General features: G+C 39.9%; 1 protein-coding gene across 2 annotated transcripts in view; it reads right to left on the bottom strand.

Moving 5' to 3' along the window:
* Positions 1-12,699: 12,699 nt before the first annotated feature.
* HAPLN1 (hyaluronan and proteoglycan link protein 1) overlaps positions 12,700-20,213 on the bottom strand; it is a 53,320-nt gene continuing 45,806 nt past the window's right edge. For both annotated transcript variants that reach the window (XM_015405829.1, XM_015405827.1), the window contains 2 exons: positions 17,594-17,896; positions 12,700-13,025 (listed from right to left, as the gene is read on the bottom strand). In XM_015405829.1, coding sequence (XP_015261315.1) covers positions 12,736-13,025; positions 17,594-17,896 — 593 coding nt within the window. In that variant the 3' untranslated portion in view covers positions 12,700-12,735. The remainder of the gene's footprint in view (positions 13,026-17,593; positions 17,897-20,213) is intronic.

Genomic DNA, 20,213 nt, shown 5'->3' with positions numbered 1-20,213 from the left:
GAAAGATCTAATAGGAAACTGCAGCTCCATTAATGATGATGAAGAACATCAATTATCAATGATTCTCTGTGTCTGGGCCTGATGCCAGTGTCTTATCACAGCTGTGCTTAAGACACAATTTTTATACCAGTATATTTTTAAATATTACCTTCTTATTGGGTAACAGTATTCAGAAAGTTCTGAAGAAATTATTTCTAGATGCCTAAATTCTACTTGTTTTCTCAATGCTTTCCTGTTGGTTCTCAACATCAACAAGCAATGCAAATAGCATTTTAGGTTTATTTGATGTTCAGCATTGCATTGACACAGTATTTTATTTGTTTACAGCAGATCATTTCTGGTAATTTTACAAATTTGGTGAAATAACACATTCTTTGGCTAACAATTCTGCAAAAGAATGACTGATGCTTCAACTTTAATCCCTATGAACTCCATCATTTAATAAGAATTGATCAAAATACATGAGTGAGAATTAGTGTATGTGCAGTTTTAAGAATGCAAATAATACAATGTCATCAATTTAACTCATCTGAAAATAAGCTGCTGGTGATTTAAAATAAGGTTGTTGTTTTTTTAAAAAAATTGCTCACTTAGAGTTCTTTAAGTCATTGAAATAAGTGGAGAAGCCGGTGGTCTATCCCATGGTGTTTCTTGGGACTGCCATTATAAGGTATAATTCCATTGCCTTAATATCATTAGAAATTAAGCTAATGCAATATCTTTATAGGTTCTGTGGTGATACATAATTCTCACTAACATGATAGTCTCTTAAAGAACATTAGTTGATCTCCTGTGGATTTGTTGTGATGATGCAGTCACACATAATTCTCACCGTTTACCCAGCACTTCGAAAGCTTCAGCGAGTAGATAAAATGGGTACCACTCCTTAGAGAGAGTGGGCACACTGAACCCCCCCCCCGTGGGGTGGAGCGGTGTTAGCTGGTGAACGGCATGAAGAAAGCCTGTAATTGGCCGTTCCGGCCAGCCAGGCGGTGGCAGTGCGGCACTACACCTCGAAGGAGTCTGGAGAAAAGCTGACGCCATCAAACCAGGCCGAGGAAAAATGCTGTCCGGATCACGTCTCATCTTCAAACTGAATGAAACCCTTGTCAGCAGCGAATGTGTGTGAATTAAGATGTATATATGTTGTCCTCCCCTACCCCACAAATCATTGTTAGTCCCTCGTAATATTGAGTAACTGTAAATCGCTCAGAGCCAGCAAGCTCTGCAGGATTGAGCGATCAATAAATTGAAAGAAAGATTATAACATGATAGTCTCTTAAAGGACATTCGTTTATTCTCCTGTGGATTTGTTGTGATGATGCAGTCACACATAATAAGGTCACAGGGAAGATCTATGCTGAAAATATATTCTGTATCAATCAAACATGAAATGATTTATAAACTAATGCAGGGGTGGCCAAACTGCAGCTCGGGAGCCGCATGTGGCTCTTTCACACATATTGTGTGGCTCCCAGCAGGGTGGCTAGGGAAGCAAAAGGGAGGCATGCCTCCCCAATCAGTCTTCCCTTCCCCAGCCAGTGTCCCCCTCCCTGGGTAGGCTTGGGGGCGGGAGCAGAGAAAGCAAATTTAGATGCATTCTCAAAGCCCCCTCCCCCCGGCTGGCTTGGAGAAGGCATTTGCCGGTGGGGGGTTTGGAGGATGTATTTAAAGTTAAAACTGCTTTCTTTCCACCTACAGCTGCCATTTATTCAAAAAATCCCAGACCATTCTTCCTTCCTTCCATGATTCTATGATTCTTCTTCAGTTGCCAGAAATAATAGGACAAGACTGGATTTCTAGTCCTCACATCCATTTCTTTAGCTGGCCTCTTAAAGCAAATAGAAAGGGTTTGTTTCTGGCCCTTCAGTTCTGCATATACTATCCCTGGATCCTCCAAAACTGCTGTGTTCTATCATTCGTCTCCTCCTTGTACACCTTTAAGATGGATAGCAATGTTTTAAGTGTTAAGTAGATTTCTCTGGTCTTATCTGGAGTACATTTGAACTATGTGTGGCACACTGCTACTCTGTATTTAATGACCATTTGGTGCTACATGTTTAGTGTTTTGTTGTTGTTGTTTTGGTCTGTGCCTTGACAGAAGCCTGTAGATAAATATAACTGCAATACTGAAGAATTGTTCAGTAGACAAAGCAGTCTCCCAAAGCTTATGCCACAATAAGATAGTGCACAGAACTTTGTGTTGACTGTAATTTTCCCTTTGTGTCTCGGCTCTTCCTAATATGGTCTTTGCCTTGTTAAGCATAGTAAATATTTCATTTTGCAATGTAATCCAAAGTGAAAAGTTGTGCAAAAAAATAGAAGATGTAGGAAAAACAAGAGTTAAAACTGGCAGTGGAATACTTAATATAACACAAAATAGTCAACAGAAAATATGAGCGTCCAGCGGCATCCCTTGAGGCAGGCCATTTAGAAAAGCCTGGCAATCTTTTAATAAAATCAACAACATTCAAGTTTTCATTGGTTTTCTTGGCAAACAAGAGTTCACACATGGTGATAAAATTCACATTGCACTATGCCAAAATACTTTCTTTAAAATAACAATGCAATTAAAAAGCCAAAATAAAGATTTTTTAAAATGATGGCACTGTATGTAATAACTGATTTCTATTACAAATGTAAGCTGCAAAAATATAGAATTACCTTTGCTCTAGTCCCTCTCTCTAGATTTCAAGAAACAGAAGAGAACAATCTTAGAAAATTTGAGTGCCAATGCCAACGCATAACCGATTTGTTGTGCTTTTATGAACAAATGATGTAATCTTAAAAGCAATTCCAAAAGGGGTGCCAATAAATTCGTGAAAATTGGGGCCAAAAGGTGTAGCAACTGAAGTACATAGCTTGGATCTAAGTGTCCCGTGTTGATGTACAAGGGAAAACTATCCTGGGGAACACCCTGTAAGAAAAAAAGAAATTCAGAACATCAACAAGTTTTAGACTGGTAAACACTTTGTTTCATACTTTACTTTTATTTGCTGAATAATTAAATATATTTGGAGGAATAATATTGCAGAAGCAGCAAAACACTGAACATATGGGCCATAATCCATCACTGAATTAGATGAGCTCAGATCCATTGAAATCAATGGGCTTAAGCACGAGTAACTTTACATTGCATTGTGAGCATGGATTTTATGCACAGCTTGGCTCACAACAGTAAACTATAGCCTTGGCAATACCAGCTACAGGCATATTCTCATTTTAGCTCAGTGGGTCAGGTTCCTAATAAATTTATTTAGGATTGGGGTACACCATGTGGTAAAACATTGCTGTGCTAGACAAGAGGTGAAACTACTATTGGAACATTCTGCTTTTCTGAAAAATCTGCAGGTGCAATGTCCTTCTTTGGCTGTGGGTTCCCAGGCTAGGGTACTCACTCAGGCTCCCATTCTCAGGTCCATTCAGTAGAGACAAGCTGGTTTAAAACATCAGCCACTTACTTGCAAGAAGACAACTCCAGTAACCAACAATTTCAGCTAACATACAAAATTGGAAACCAAACAAGAGCTCTACCCAATAGGACCAAGCTCTTTAGAACTCTTGGAGGCACACCATCTGGCCAAGGGGATTTATACTCATCCAGTGCAGCCATATGCCTCTCAGAAACCTCTCTGTCCATGTCAACCAGCAGCCTTGTCTACTGCTATCTCTAGATAAACCTGTTTCCTTCTTCAGGGGGGGGAAACTGAGGCACTGAGACTTTCTGCTTTCTTTCTGTTCTCTGTCAAAGTTTCTCCATTTTCACCCAACAGTAGGCCTATTACCTCTTTTACCTTTTGTTTGCTCCTCAAATAGGTTATCTTGTCGTAATGAGCCTCCCTGGCCAACCTCAGCTCATTCTGAGCTTTAATTCTCTGACAGTTGAACTACAGTGCCTAGCAACTCTCAGATACTCTCCTTTAGAGGTATGTCATTCCCTTCATTTCTTGAACATTTCCTTTTCTTTCTTAGCTTATAATGCAGTTCTCTGTTCATCCACATTGGTTTCTTGGATCCCCTATCATGTTTCCATTTAGTTGGAATAGTGATGGCTTGAGCTTGCATAAGCTCTTGTTTTAGCCCACCCTTCACTTGCTTTTTTTTCTTCCAGCATTCTTGCCCATGGAATGACTCTCATCATGCCTCTGAGTTCATTAAAGTCTGCCCTACTAAAATGTAACATATACGTTTGGCCACAGACTTTTAAACCCCCCCCCAGCGAAAGGAATTCTAGGATGACTTGGTCACTTCCCCCTAAGGTCCCCCCTACCTTCACCCTATCTACCAACTCTTGCCTGTTGGTTAATATTAAGTCAAGTATGGCCGAGCCCTTCACAGCTTTCTCTACCAATTAAAAAAAGGGGGGGGGAGTTGTTGGCCAGGCAGGTCGGGAAGTTGTGTAACTCTGGACACTTAGCTCTTCTGCAAATGTTTCTTAACACCCATAATGTACAGGTTGAACATAGGGTTGTTTTTTTAAGTCTTCCCAAGAATAAAACTATTAAGGAAAGAAATTGTTCTACACCATGGTTGCTGTATGTACTGCCATAGAGAAACAAGTACATGAGCAAATGCTCAGGAGTTAATATTTGATCCATACAACTTGCCTCTGATATAATTACTTTTGGTGATTGCCAGTGAATCTTTTTTAGTACTGGGCTGTTGTGTAGGACCAAGATGAAGAATGGTTCGATTCATAGCTGTCTACATCAGTATGAATATCAGTGAACCATTTAAGCAGCAATACGTTTCAGTATTTACCGTACACTTTACTCCAGGACTTTGAAGGGCATGTTTGAGAGTGAAAGTTAAAACATGTTAATCAATAAGGGTATGCAATAGAAATTATTTTTCACATTTATAACATATAAACATACATTATATATGAACTAAGTGAACTATTGCTGAGGACTTTTAGGGAGATGGGACAATTGCCCTGAGATACCAGCCCTCCCTGCTTTTAGAAACTGCCACTGTATATAGTAATGTCATCTTTTAAATGAACTGCATAATAGAGCCATATGTAATGCTGGGTCTTGGAGAAGTAGGAAAACATGGTGATGTGGCCTAACTATTATAAAGTGAATCCTTGCTTCCCTCATCCAGATTCCAAGGTTGAAACTGACAGACAGGAGCCTACCATGGCTCTAAGGGTGGCCAAAACAGGAAAGAGAGACCAAGGAGTAATAGGAAGATGGCAGAGGCAGCTGATCTTCTGTGGCCTATCTTGGCTGTTATCAATTATTTACTCTGACACATTCCCAGGAAACTACTGAGTATGCTAATATTACACCTATGTGTAGGATTATCTTTTCTGTTGCATTATTATGTCATGGATAGAAATAGTACACTTATTTCTGGTTTTGTCGATAATTGGCCAACATTTCAAGGTTATTGAAACCAGAATCAGACAAGTGCTTTTAAGGTTTTTGTTTTGTTCACCAAAACAGAAACTTGTGCTTATAAAGAGGGTAATCTGATTAATCATGCCTTACATTTACATATCAGAAGTGGAAGAATATGAACATCATTTAGATGCTAACAGATTTTGAAAACTTACTATATAAAAAGAAGCACAAGGTCTTTTGTCATATCTTTATCAGTGTTTGTTGAAGTCAATTATATTGGTAAAATCTGTCTCTAATTGTTCAATAGGGGAAGATGAATGGAAAACCATTTTTACATCTGGCTCTGCCAACACAGTTTGTATTAATATGAAAGAACTTTTACAACATGATTTATCAATAGTATTTGGATAAAGCATATGGAGTTGAACAGTGTCTGCAGAATTTAAGCACATGCATTGGTCATATGCATTTATACAAAAGTCTGGGACAGTCCTTTCTGAAATTATGTATCAGGTTATGAAATTCTGGAAGACCTTAACATTGGTGGGGGGAGGTCTTTCAGGTAAGCATATTGAAAATATTCACTGGATCATGATTCTGAATCTTTTTACGGCAGCTATTGCAAAGAATGTCAAAACACTAAGATTTGAATATTAAAACATGGATTTAAAAAGTCTGGAAGGTGGTGAAGCAGTCTAAGTTAATGGAATAAGTGCATCTGAAAAATAGTAGATAAACAAAACTCCCACCTTTATTGATAGATGGAAACAGAAACTTGGGTTAACTATCAATCTTTAGAACTGTAATCTTTATTTTCCTTCTTGCCTTAATGTTTGTTACATTGTTATATTCTCTGTTGACAGATGTTTACAGTTTCAAGAGTACAATATTTCTAAAACAAACAATTTTTTTACAAAGGCATGGATAGATTTTTCCAGTGCTAGTATGGTAGCCTTCATCCATTGCTGTTGCCCTGCATTCAACACTGCTTTTGAATTTTCTTTAAAATTTTCTATAATTAAATTTGCAAATTGTGCACATGCATTTCCTTTAGTGGGTTTGTGTTAGTTTTCTTTTCCTGGAACGCAAACCATGAGAAACTATGTGTATTTAAAACACCATAGCTTTAGTGAATGAAAAGTGCAGCAGTTCAGTTTAACCCTTTTCTTATCCTTAGTCTAGATTGCCTAGTGAGAAATATATATATAGTAGAAAATAGATCACAAGGGCCCCGGTCACACGTGCCGGAAAATGGGGGGGGAGAGGAATGGCTATTTGCGGCAGCGCAATTAGCCGTGTGACAATGGTTCTGGCCCTCGGTGTGTGCGCAGCAACGAAGACGGCTGGAGGGAATAGCCGCGCCGGCACGATCACAGAAAGGGAGTCCAGAGGCAGCCCGTGGCAAACCATTTGCTACTACCTTCGAGGAGGTATTTTTTTATCACACATTTTTGGTGGCATGCCACGGTTGGCCACGGGTGTGCTCCACTTGCCAGATGTTGTGGTGTGATTGCACCCAGAAAATCCGCCATCCAATCATGGCTCTCCCGCGGCAAATTCGCCGTGTGAACGGGGCCAAAGTCTGGTAAATAAAATGGGTTTAATTTAAATGTGATATTGTATTTCTTTGCATACAGGATATCCTTCTATGAACTGACTGTTTATAGGCTGCTTATCTCACTTAGTCGAGATAAGATATTATTCATACATTATTTATAATCTGCCTGACTCACTAAGATCTAGGTTGTACAACTGTGTGTTCTATTGTATTGTATTATGTGTATGAAAAGCTAATTACTTTTTAAAGAAAGAAAATAGATTACCTGGAATGAATGGAATTAATTGCAGAAGAGTATCAACCAGTTAAGGAGATCTTCCATTAAACTGCTATGGAAACCTACCTATTCCCTCCAGGGCCACATAATTACAAGACTTTTCAGTGTGATTTGCATATCTGTAAACTTTTAAAGAGATATAGCTCCAACACACATGGAAGACAAGATTACTATGTAAAAGTTTTGTGGGGATTTCTGGAGGGAGGGGTCATAAACAGTCTTTTAAGTTAAAGTACTGGTTGATTATTTGGAACCTTTATTTCACTGAAGTTTGTTATAGTGCCCATACTCTCCGGTTAACTTCCAATAAATTTAGCCAACATATCAATGACTTTAACCCAAAGTAATATAGACACACAGTTATCACAAGATCACAGTATTAAAGGAATACCTTGTTGTCCAGTCAATGTGTTTTTCCTTATCCCCCTCAGCAAAGAATTTTCAAGAATGTTAAATAGCCTCAATATAAAGGCTCCACTTTTCATTAACTTAAACTAAATTAGCAGTGTTTTAATGTCCATAACTTAATTTGCAAAGTAAGAAAAAGTATCAAATGGCTGCAATAAAAAGCTTAAAATGCACAGGAGTCTTTACAAAATCCTCAGATTCAAATAGAACCAACGGTAAAACCCTATCCCTTAAGTGCAGGTCTAGGACCAGAACCTTCAAAATCCAGGATGATATTCAGAGGGAGTGAATTAGTACAAATGCAGTATGAGTGCGTGATCTAGAAACACTAGCTCATAAATTCTACAGGGAAAGGCATGAGTCTTCAGTGGCAAAAACAACAAGGCTGCACCAGACATCACAAACATTAATCTCTCCATGATAGGAATAATCCAGAAATCCTTTGGTTTTGCCCATTCTTTCCGTTCTCTCTCTCTTCCTAACACCTAGCTGAAAAATTGAAGAATTCCTGCTTCTATCTAGTCCCATTTTGTTAAAATGGCTGAATAATATAAAGCAACAAACTGCTGTTCTTTTGCTTACCAACAAAGATTCTAAACCATCTATATACTAATTCCAACAGAGGGCATGTTGTGCGGATACTTATTTCCACTAACAGGAAGCTCACTCTCCCCCAACAGCTTTTCCAACATAGTCAGTAGACTTCCTGTGTCTGCAGAAAAATCCAAGAAGTAAAAAAATCCCTTCAGGGAGGGTTGAATTCCCCCCAATACCTTTTGAAATGGCCTCTGCAGGGATCTAACTCCAGGCATCAACAGTGAGAGAGAGATTAGAACGTTCGGGGCGGGGGGGAGGCTTCTAACTGGCTCTGTCAGTAAAAGGGTGGGGGAAGGGCCCTTTCCAGGCCTCTTTTTGGAGGGAGGAAGGGAGCCTTGGGGCCTGGCTTGACAAGGGCTGCCAGTGCCAGCCTGGGGAATCCCTAGAGGTTTTGAGGTGGACCGTAAGGAAGGAGGGCTGGGTTTGGGGAAGGGAGAGGCCTCAGCTGGGTATAATGCCAGAGTCCACCCTCCAAAGCAGCCATTTTCTCCATGGGAAGTTATCTCTGTAGTACATACTTATAGCCTAGCCAACCTCACAGGGTTGTTGTGCAGATAAAAAGGAGGAGAGAATAATGTAAGCTGCTTTGGTCCCCACTGTGGAGAAAGACTGTAATTTTCCTAGGTAGAGACTGTGGGGGAGGGGTGTGGAGATGGAAAGTTGAAGACAGAGAGGCAGATAAAGGTAGGTTGGCTGTTGGGTGGGAAGGAAATTGTGTTGCCAACTCCAGGTTGGCAAATTCCTGGACATTTGAGGGGTGGAGCCTGGGGAGGGTGGGATTTGAGGAGGGGAGAAACTACAGACCAGTATAATGCGATAGACTCCAACCTCCAAACCATACATTGAGGAGAGAGAGAAAGAAAGGGGGGCATAAGGGAGAAAGAGTATGAGAGAGGTAGGGGGAGACAGGAGGAAGCAAAGGCGTGAGGAATAGGATAACCATCCCGCAAGTTTCTTGCGGGTCTCCACTTGTTTAATCCTAATTTAGAACCTCAGACTGTAGTCTGTAGGCGAAAGAACATGCTAAAATTTGTTATTTTTCTTAATTCAGACATCTCAAAAATTACAGTTAGATAAGGAGGTTTTAAATTAGCTAGTCAGATATGAGCAGAAGATGGGAGTGGGTAAACCAGAAGACTTCCTCATCTTTATCACAAATAGAAGTTTATTTGTGACATCTAAGTGTAGCCAAATAGTTTTGTAGCAATATACAGACAAACAAAAAGGAAGTTAATTATTTTTTTAAATCCACATACCTTATAAAATCATACAAAGCTATAGTTTTCATGTGGAACTGCAAAACAGATTCTAATGACCATCATAATACTTCCACGTTACAGTTCATTTCTGTGACACTTATACCACATATTAGCCCAGTTAACAGCAGGTCTTTCATACTGGAGAATCAACAGTTCAGAAAATGGATTTATTATTTCACTCAAAAATATCTGCACAAAAACATTCATAAATGTTTTGAAATGGCCTCTGTCAGTAAAAGGGTGGGGGAAGGGCCATTCTGTCCTATCCCATTTATATATAGAAACCATTAGAAAATGCAACATTTTGTTTTTTAAATATTGCTTTTCTTGAACTATTTGAATCAAGAAACATACAACCAAGGAAAGAGTTCCATGTGGCCTTTATTATTAATTCTAAATAAAACAATCATTGGGATTGCTTAAGGGTTCCAAAATGCAATTTATTTTCTTGACCATCACTATTTAGTTCTAATGGTTCTGTTTTTATATGCAGTCTGTGAGAGACACTTCCTAAAATGACTTGATACAACATCCTAACACACTCTTGTGTGCATGAAGAATGCAGAATAAATCAGATGATCTCGAATATTTATATTTATACATGTAGTAAGTAAATTAGTGTGCAAAATGAAGTCCTGCTGTGGGTGATTTATGTATGAAAAACAAAAAGGCCTGAAATGAAAACTCTGAAAATTCTGAAATTCTCCAATTAAATTGGAAGACAGGAGACCAGACTTTGGGGCAGAACAAACCCATGAAACAAGCACCAAGGATATCTACTGGTTTTTTTAAAAAAATAAATAATCCCTTTTTGAACCCTTACAAGTTTGTTCCCACATGAAATAGCCCAAGTCTGTTCCATCCACATGCCTTATGAGTGCTCAGAGGCTGGAAAATTCTGCTGGCCTTCATTTTCCCTATTTCATCATTATATTGAACTCAAGCAAAATTTAAAATTACTCTGGAATTTTGACATTGCCACCTCACATTGCTCTACTACTTTTGCCAATAGCTTGCCAAGTGGGATGGTAGAGAGAACACTTCCAATTTAACATTCATAATGTATTCTCTCTCAAGTACAAGCTGTCAAGGGAACAATCTATTGGACATATATGCCCCAATCATTCCCATTCAATATTTCTTACATCATAGCACAAGCATGATATTAGAAAACTATTTCATCTGGAAATAAGCAAAACACATTTCTGTGAAGCTGGCATTAGGAGTCTATGGTCCCAGTCCAGATCAACTAGTCATGACTGTCCAATTAAAAGCAATGATACTGAATTTATTTCTGACCAACCTATTCCATCATTTTCAGTAGGACTTAATCTTGACTAACTTTTGCTGGATTGGTGCCTAAAAGTATAATCCTAATTAGAGTTACAATCTTCTAAACCCATTTATTTCAATGGAATGAAAATGGTGTAACTCTGTTCAGGACTGCATTGTTAATCTTGTAATGCAGCACTGTTAATGCAGCATATATTGCTCCTCTTATAGTCCATCTGAGAATTAACTCAATTACAAAGAGATATTTTCAATCAGAGATACAGCTGCAATGCTCCTTTTATTTCACATCAAAGTAAAGGCAAAATCTCCTATAGAGAACTCTGAACAATACACCACACAATTTGAAAAATTGTCCGAGAGTCTCCATAGTGTTCAACCTGGGAGTGAAAAAGAAGAACGTTAATGTAACTGGCTACATTTTTCTTGATCCAGGGCTCATTTATGAGCATGAATATTTCAACACACCACAGTCTTGCTCCTCAAGAGCTTCCTCATTCAGTGGTGGAAGAGCTCCATATAGTGTTGCCAGCCCCCCCCCCAGTGGAGGGGGGTCCCCTGCCATCAGGCCCTGCCCCTGCCACCGATCAGCTGGATGGAGGAGCAATTTACCAGGAAAAGAGGAAGGCCTAGACCACTTTGCCAGCATTACACAGGAAGTGACATCATTATGCCAGCAACGTCTGGAAAAACGCTATGGTAGAAGCTGATTTTTACCATAGAGCTTTTGTCCAAATACCACAGCATCACAGCGATGGCATAGCATGATGATGTCACTTCCTGTGCAATGCCAGTGACGTGGCCTAGGCTTTCATCTTTCTCCTGGTAAGTCCCCTTTGGTTGCTAGGAGGGACCTGGCAACCTTAGCTCTATAACAAAGGGAAAACATGCATAGAGCTGCTGCCTTCTCCATTAAAATAAATGGAAATATTCATACAAGAGACACACATAAATTGACATGAACACAGGAAACTGACTGGGGGTAGAGATATTTTCCCTTTCCTAATTAAAAGTTAACTTCATTGAAATGTTTCTCTTGTGTGTAACTAAGAAAGAAGTATTAAATATTTTAACAATCCATTTATAAAGACAATAATATTTTAAAAGCTAACATGAAATCAAGCTGCTAAATTTAATACACTTGTTTTCTGTCCAGCAGTTCATTAATATATAACTGCCCTGAGTAGATGCTAAATGCAGGTTAGCAAAATGGCCTTTTGATTTTTTTAAAAAATAAAAGCCTCCATAAAGCTACTCAAAGGTAATGCAAACTATCTCAGCCATATTTAGGTTGTATTAAGGAGAAAGTAGGGTCCACTCTTTAATTATTCATACACACGTTTCTACTGCATACACAATAAAACCAGGAATAATGTTTTCAGAAGATCTGACTGTCCCTGCTGGAATGTTATGGAATTATTTAGCAGGTTGTTTTGCTAAAACAAACAAACATGGTTTAAACATGTTTCATAAACATGGTGGGTTTAAATGTTGTTTTTAAAAAATAACTCCATTCAAAACCACATGGAATGTAGGTTAAGAATAAGATGAGTGTAGTTCAGACCTCAGATCACAGTCATTATCCTCTGGTCTATTTTGACATGATACAAATATGTAAACTTTGTCCTTGGAAAGGTTTTTTTTTTTTTGCTTTGAGTAGCCTTACATTTTTTAATGTAGTCATAGCAATCATCAAGCTATTGCATGCCCCATTCACCAAAAGTATGCTTTGTTGTTGGAATGATGTAGCTTAAACAATTACACTTTAAATACTTCTTTACCTAGAGCTTCCTTTAAATTATATTAATTTAAAATATCTATTGAATGATACCTTTAAAAAACAACAAAAACAAATTAATGGATTGGTTTTATGAAAATGACTTTTTACAGTAAGTAAAAAAGATTTATCACAGTTTTGGTAACTTGCATGAGTTTGTACTGAAAGAAAATCCTTCACATGTTCTTGATGGATTGGAAATTGCTGTGCGGTAGGTATGTTCACTGGTATGACCGGAAACAGTAGACACCATAGAGCTTGTGCTTTTTATCTGGAAAGCCTACAAAGCGGACTGCTGCTTCAGTAGGACTACAGCGTTTTCTTGGCTTGGAGATAGGGTATCGGACGCTGCCATCAGCCAGCCAGCCGGCATCACAGCGGTCATATCCTAGAAGCTTCCAGGCTGCAAATATTTGGCCTACTTTAGCAATCTGTGCACCATCTTTGAGGCAGGCTTGCACGGCTTCATCATAGGTCAGTTTGGTTGGATGTATTAGGTAATAAAAACGGCCTTATGAGAGCAAAAAATAAACAAACATATATATCAGATGAATGGGAAGATGAATAACAAAAATATATTTTCTTGATTCAATAAAGGAATATAATTTTACAGCTATGAAGTTAAAAAAAATTTCATATTACATTAATGTTGCTAAATTTTCCAATTGTATTAACTTCATTTATACCCTGCCTTTCTTCCCAATGGGGACTCATAGTGGGTTACAATATTCTCCCTCCATTATATCCTCACAACCTTGTAGGGTAGGTTAGACTAAGAATGTATAACTGGGCCAAGGTCACCTGGTGAGCTTCCACGGAAGAGTGGGGATTCTGACCTGTGACTCCCAGACCCTGGGCTGACAATTTAACTACTATACAAGTACGATACCTTTATTGGCACAGTAAATTTAACATGACATTTATGATCAATACATAGAATTAAAATCCATACATAAGTTAAAACAACTACTATACCGCACTGGCTGAGGAACAAGGTTAGAAATAAGGGTGCCAAACTCCAGGTGGGATCTGGGGATCCCCCAGAATTACAGCTCATCTGCAGAATACAGAGATCAGTTTCCCGGGAGAAAATGGGTGTGTTGTAGGGTAGACTCTATGGCACTGAACCCCACCGAAGTCCCTGTCCTCCAAAGGTTCTATCCCCAAATCTCCAAGAGTTTCCCAACCTGGATCGGGCAACCCTAACCTCCATCCCCTGCCAATGGTCAGGGGGGACCTGGCAACCCTAGTTAGAAACAATGAACTTTTTACAATTTGTCTTTGAATTTTGGATAGACTTGTAAATAAACTTAGCAGAATCCCTGAAAGCCTGAGAAACCACGGTTACCAGATACTGGTAGACTGGTAAGCTTCTGTTGGTAAGGTTTTCAGTCCTAACAAGGGCCCAGGGATCTGGCCTCCTGTTACCTGAAAGTTAAGTCTGCAGGAAATCTAAAGACATTTAGGGCAAAACACTCTTCATTTCTTGCAAGAGTGACAGAAGCCATGGAGGAAGCTGGTAATAGTGAGGGGATTTCAGAACGTTCAGGAAAACCCCTTTTAATGCTAGTTAACTGGAAAAACAACAACTTGGAACTCAGAAGTCCATTGAGAATCAAGATGGATCTACTTGAATTAGGGCTGCCAGCTCTGGGTTTAGAAATTCCTGGAGATTTGGGATGGAGCTGGAGAGTTTGGGGTGGGAGCTCTGTGGGGATGTTACCACAGCATCTGCTCTCCAAAGCAGTCATTTTCTCCAGGGAAACTGATCCTGTAGTCTGGAGATCAATTGTAATTCAGGGAGATCTCCAATTCCCTCCTGGAGGCTGGCAACTTTAACTCAAACATAGCCTTCAAAATTATATCACAGCTTCCCTTGTAGCCAGTGTTACTTCCACTGGTTTTCTGCAATTGGCTTATAAACCCTTCTCTTTCCCCTAAATTTCACTTGAAAGAAAAAAAATGTATTTTCTGGAAAACGCACACACATACACAACTTGAGATACAAAGACAGCAGCTTCTGCAATAATGTAATGCATGTGTACATGTGTGTGTGTGTGTGTAGGAGGTACAGGAAAAACCATGGCTTATGGCCAAATCAGTAGATACAAGCTTGCCCTGACTCAGCAGTCTGCATTAGCAGAGGCTCTGCTTTAACTCTTCTCCAAGTAACAACTATTTTATGTTTGAATGTACCATGTGACCCATCTCATTGTAAAGTCACTGCCACAGAGAAATGTGCTTAACTCCTGCAAAGAAATAACAGCCTATGAACATTTTCAGGGGATGAACTGCATTTTCAAAGTTGATTAGCCTTAGTCTTTTAAAAAATATTCCTTTCATTTATACTTGCATAAATGTAATCAACCTTCTATGGAACAACTAAGCTGGATATAGATCAGGTAAACATTTGCAACAGTGTTTTAACTCTGGCTTTCAATGATGTTTATTTTGGAGACTCAGGTTTGAAGCATCCTTGCCCAAAGCAAAGTATCTGTTTAGTCTTTTCATGCTTTAAAGCAAATAAATGCTGTGTACAAGCAGAGATTGGAAGCATCTCTTTGCTTGTGGGAAACGGGCCGAACATCTGTTCTGCACCATGCATTAAGTCGCATTCAAGAGGCCTTGCGTGTGAGTCATGAAAAAGTCAAATTTGTTGCTAAACAATGAAATCTGTTAGGTTTCTTATTTCTGTTTTTGCTGTTATGCAACACAGTGGATCTAGGCATTTATTGATTTGTCAGGTTGTGGTTCTGCTGTTTCCCCATTTTCAGTAAAAATAATTTATAGGACCTGCAAACAGGCAACTTCTTTACATAACCAAGGCACAATCTGTCTTAAAGATTGCTTCATCCGTTATCTTTTCCCCTCCTGCCTTCAATACAGAGGGATTTCATTAGGATGCTCTCTTGCAATACAGCCTCCCATTATTTGAAAGCCAGATAGGGTAGTTGCAGAAAGTTGGAACAGAATCTGGGAGATTTAACTCCTCCCTTTCACTTTGCCAGCTTGGAAGCTGGGTGAAGGGAAAGGGAAGGGTTAAAGGACTCTCGGGCATTTGTGCCTGACAGCGGGGCTGGCATGTTGGCCCCACTACCAGGCACAAGCATCTGGCTTCCCCTTTAACTCCCCTCTTTCCTTTCACCTGGCTTAGAAGCCGAGTGAAGGAAAGGGGAGGAGGTTGAAAGGCCCCCTGCAGAAGAAGCCCTCCCAGCTGGGACTGGGTGCTATGGGGAGAGAAAGGCTGAGTTCAGACTGGCAGTTTGAAGCAGGAGGGAGTCGTGGCAAAAAAGATCCGGAACAAACTGTTCTGGGTTTTCCTGGTCACACTGTACCGACTGATGTGGAAGCATACCAGGCAGGAGGTGCAAGGGAGTGATCACACTGTTGGCCTGGAGGTGCGGCTGTAAGCAGCTTTCTCTGGTAATCCGGTTATGTGAACTCATGCACATAAGCTGTTTCCCCATTTTCAGTAAAAATAATTTATAGGACCTGCAAACAGGCAACTTCTTTACATAACCAAGGCACAATCTGTCTTAAAGATTGCTTCATCCGTTATCTTTTCCCCTCCTGCCTTCAATACAGAGGGATTTCATTAGGATGCTCTCTTGCAATACAGCCTCCCATTATTTGAAAGCCAGATAGGGTAGTTGCAGAAAGGGTAGTTGCTTGTGCCTATATCGGGGAAAACTGCCAGTCTGAACTCAGCCAAAGATCTCGTGCATGCCAGATCCTGGAGGTTTTTTGTGGGGTGATTTAAACCCTCCAAAGAAGAAACCCTCCCAGCTCGGTCTGGGTGCTGTGGGGAAAGGGAGAAATCTCCCTGAACACACCAGATTCCGGGGCCAGCTTCTTCTGGCCCATGGTTTAAACATGATACAGGAGAAGCCAATGCATTTAAGGGGATGGTCCCTTTAAATGCATTTGGAAGCCAAGCCTTGAGCAAACATGGAAGGTTTAACCTTCTGGGTTCACTCACAGCGTAGCTTGCAAAAGGGACCATCCCTTTTAATGCATTGGTGAATAAATTCGGCTATCCTAATTATTTCCCAAATCCCAGTATCATATCGATAGTGGGATCCAAGAATATCAGGAAAACCAATATTTTTTGGGTTTAGTATAGCTGAATCAAAAAAATGCCCCTACCTTGGACTTTTGTCCTTCCTTGCAGAGATGCTGGTTTTTATGGGGTGTAGATGACATGTTGATGTGTATCTTTGTTAAATACATACAACTTTGCAATATATAAAATTAATAAATGCATGGGAAAAATGGGAGTAAGGGTGTTTCTGTGCATTTAATAGTCAACCCTAATTTAAAATTTAATTTAAAAGTTGCTGTGTCAAAAGAGAGGATCGAGCAATCTCTCCACCTCTACCATTAGTACCTCAAGTCACAGTTGTCTTACAATGGTAGCCAGTTCTGGTGATACCACAATAGACCTGTCTGCCCACCAATGATTACATCTAGAAAAAGTAATTGCAGGCCTCAACATGGTGGGACACACCACTTTCAGATCTGAAGGTGGGGGTCCCTTGCTGCCAGGCCCCCCCTGGCCACGGATCAGCTGGCCGGAGGGTTGACTTACCTGGAGAAAGAGAAGGCCCAGGCTTCATGGCTGGTGTTGCATAGTAAGTGACATCATCACACCAGCAAATTCCAAGTGATGCTCTGGGATTTTTGCCCAAATACAAAAGCATCACTTGGATGTCACTGGTGTGATGAGACATACAACTCTATACCAGAGTGTCACTTCCTATGAAATGCTGGCAATGAGGCCTGGGCCTTTCTCTTTCTTCCGGTAAGTCCCTCTCATCCCCAACTGTTTTGGTGAGCTGAACATCTCTTCTTGCCTATTTTCATCTGCTTCTTGATTTTACATCTACTTTATTCTTTTCTTATTTGTTTTAACTTGTGTTACATTTTTATTGTTAAATTTGTATTTTCCAAATGGGCCATCTTGAAGTTACTACAGGCAAAAAACAGAGTAGAGATAATTTTTAAAATAGTGATATGTTGAAACAGCTTTATCTCAAAAACCAAAAGATCCTTTTTAAAAGGGGAGTCAAAGTTCCTTACCATTAAAATGTGATGTAAAACAGAAGACATCATATCTGTTTTGATCTTTGTTGGAGAAACCATAATTCCGGATTCCAGGCACTGTGTTCTTTCCTCCACAAGGTTCCCTGGGATTTGTGATGGGATACTGCACTGACCCGTCACTGAGCCAGCCTGCATTGCACCAGTCTAGACCTGACCTCCATGCTTCATACAATTGGTCAAATGAAGCTATAACTGCATCTTGGTCCAGGCAGGCTTTCTGGGCCTCATAAAAGTTTAGGTTATAGCGGCCCAGGCGTGGAAAGTAGGGAAATACAATACCTAAAAAGGGAGAAAGAGAGAAAAAAGAAGAGGGTGACTATTAATTATTTAAATATGTTAAGACAAGCATGTCAGGGGGGAATTGGGAAAATGGATTATTTATTGGAAGGGGGGGAAGTAAAGATGTCAGCAAGCTGGCTGTTTAGTCTGAGAGTTTCGCCTGGATGTCTCCTGAGACAGCAGTCTTCTCTACCAGTAAGAATCATGCCCTTTCCTCTGGAATTCTACCAGTTCCCAATTGCATGCTGTTCTCAACTGGGTTTTTTCCCCAATCTGAAATGTCATTGTTATTGCTTGGTTCTTCACAGTACAACACCTACTTGAGCATATACACCTAAGAGCAACAATTAACAAATAAGCAAACAAACAAGTAAACAAACCATTAAGAGAGAAACTGGTTTATTTTAGCACAGAAACAACTTTATAACTGGAAAAGAAATTTTATTTCGCAAAGGCTTTTAAAACAGAAACCTTGTGTAAGTCTGTTGTGCTTTCTGGTTACATCTCCACGAAAGTCAACAGTTCTTTTTATAGATAAATGTAACTGCCAGTATTGGATGAAGTGCTGATAGGGAGTTTACGGTGGGATGTGGACATAGGAGGGCACAGTAGGTGGCATGGAAAAAACCACAATTTCCAGTGATCCCTAGAAAGAACTGACATCCCTTTCAGGTTTTCTCTAGAAGTGATATCATGCCTCTCTAGGAATTGCCAAAAACCATATGGCATTACCTTTTTAAAAATTGCTATCAGTGACAGCTTGACATCACTTCTGTAAAAAAACAGTCAGATGTTCATTTCAGCAAGGTAAACATGGGAGGACGTAGGGTACAACTTTACCTGTTCCCCTGTAAAGCAGAGAAAATATTACTTTAGTTTTATAAAGAGACCATTGAAGAGAAGACAATCAGATCTCCCCTGGGCTGCTTTTATGTGAAGAGCGATCTCATATTTTTCATCTAAGAAATGTAACTTCTCTGCTACCACTGCATCAGCTAGTCCATGACCATCCCAACTGTTTAAGGTATCTCAGCATCTGCTTACTCTTATATTATTAATATGCCTTTATCATCTCAGAAACTGACAAACTTGCAAAGTTTTTGTTGATAAAAATATCACAAATATGTTCTGACATATGCCAGTTTACCATGTCAGACAGAAGAGATGTGTAATATGCCATCAGGGTGAAAGGAAACCTATAAAGGAAATCAATCAATCAATCAGGTATCTCATAATCATTCAGGTATCTCACATGGAGACCACTGAAATCCCTCTGTATGGATTTCATTTTTTTCTTGTAAATAAACCTGGCTCCCTATTGTAATGGAAGTATATAGCACATGAGGATGCAAGAGCCTCTGGCTCTTTGGCTGACTCTCCCATCAGCTACCTGGAAACTTTTATTGCCTTACTGCTGATGCAAGGAAAGCTGTTAAGGTAACGGAAACCAGACAATGCAGGAATCTCTGCCTCTCTTTCCCCAGGTATATTCTTTTGGCGAAACACCGGTAAGACCCAGGGGTCTTTTCATAGAAAAAGCTGCAGGAGCTCATTAGCATACGGTATGCTAATGAGCTACTAGGCTATTAGCATATGCCACACCCCCTGACATCACCGGAAGTGATGTCAGAAGAGGAAGCAAAGGGGGGGAGGCATCTTCAAAAGCCCCCCTTCCCTTCCTCAGCTGACCTGTGGGGGGAGCGAAGAGAGAAGGGGTTTAAATTTTAAACCCCTTCTCACTAGAGTTGGGCCACAGAAGGAGGAAATAGGGAAGGAAAGAGAGAGAGTAGAGAGAAGGAAGGAAGGAAAGAGGTAAAGAAATAGAAGGAAAGAAGGAAGGAAAGAGGGGATAAAAAGAGAGAAGGAAAGAGGGAAAGAAAGAGAAGGAAAGAAAGATGGAAATTTATTTATTTATTTATTTATTAATCAGATTTATATCCCGCCCTCCCCCGTAGGGCTCAGGGCGGCTTACAGGGCAAGAATCTTGCACAATAAAACATATTATTCCAATAATTAAAACATATTATACAATTTAAAAACCAATCCCAGTACAAAATAAAGTGCTCGGTGATCTTTAGTTCTAAAACCCCCAGAAAAGATGATGGACCATGTCCAGACATTCCCAGTGGTCATTCAGTGGCTTCAATATTTATTTAGATGTTAAAGAATTCAGATGTTGCCTTCCTAGGGCCTCTTCTACCCCCCCCATGATGACAAATAGCGGGGGGGGGGCCTACTCAAAAGCCTGGTGGAAGAGCTCCATCTTGCAGGCCCTGCGGAACTGCATCAAATCCTGCAGGGCCCGGATCTCCTCTGG

The sequence above is a fragment of the Gekko japonicus genome, unplaced genomic scaffold (assembly GCF_001447785.1).
Source record: "Gekko japonicus isolate JY-2015 unplaced genomic scaffold, Gekko_japonicus_V1.1 scaffold172, whole genome shotgun sequence".
In the NCBI taxonomy this organism is placed as follows: Eukaryota; Metazoa; Chordata; class Lepidosauria; order Squamata; family Gekkonidae; genus Gekko; species Gekko japonicus.
Note: the sequence above shows the minus strand (reverse complement) of the source record. Positions and strands in the feature narration are given on the sequence as shown.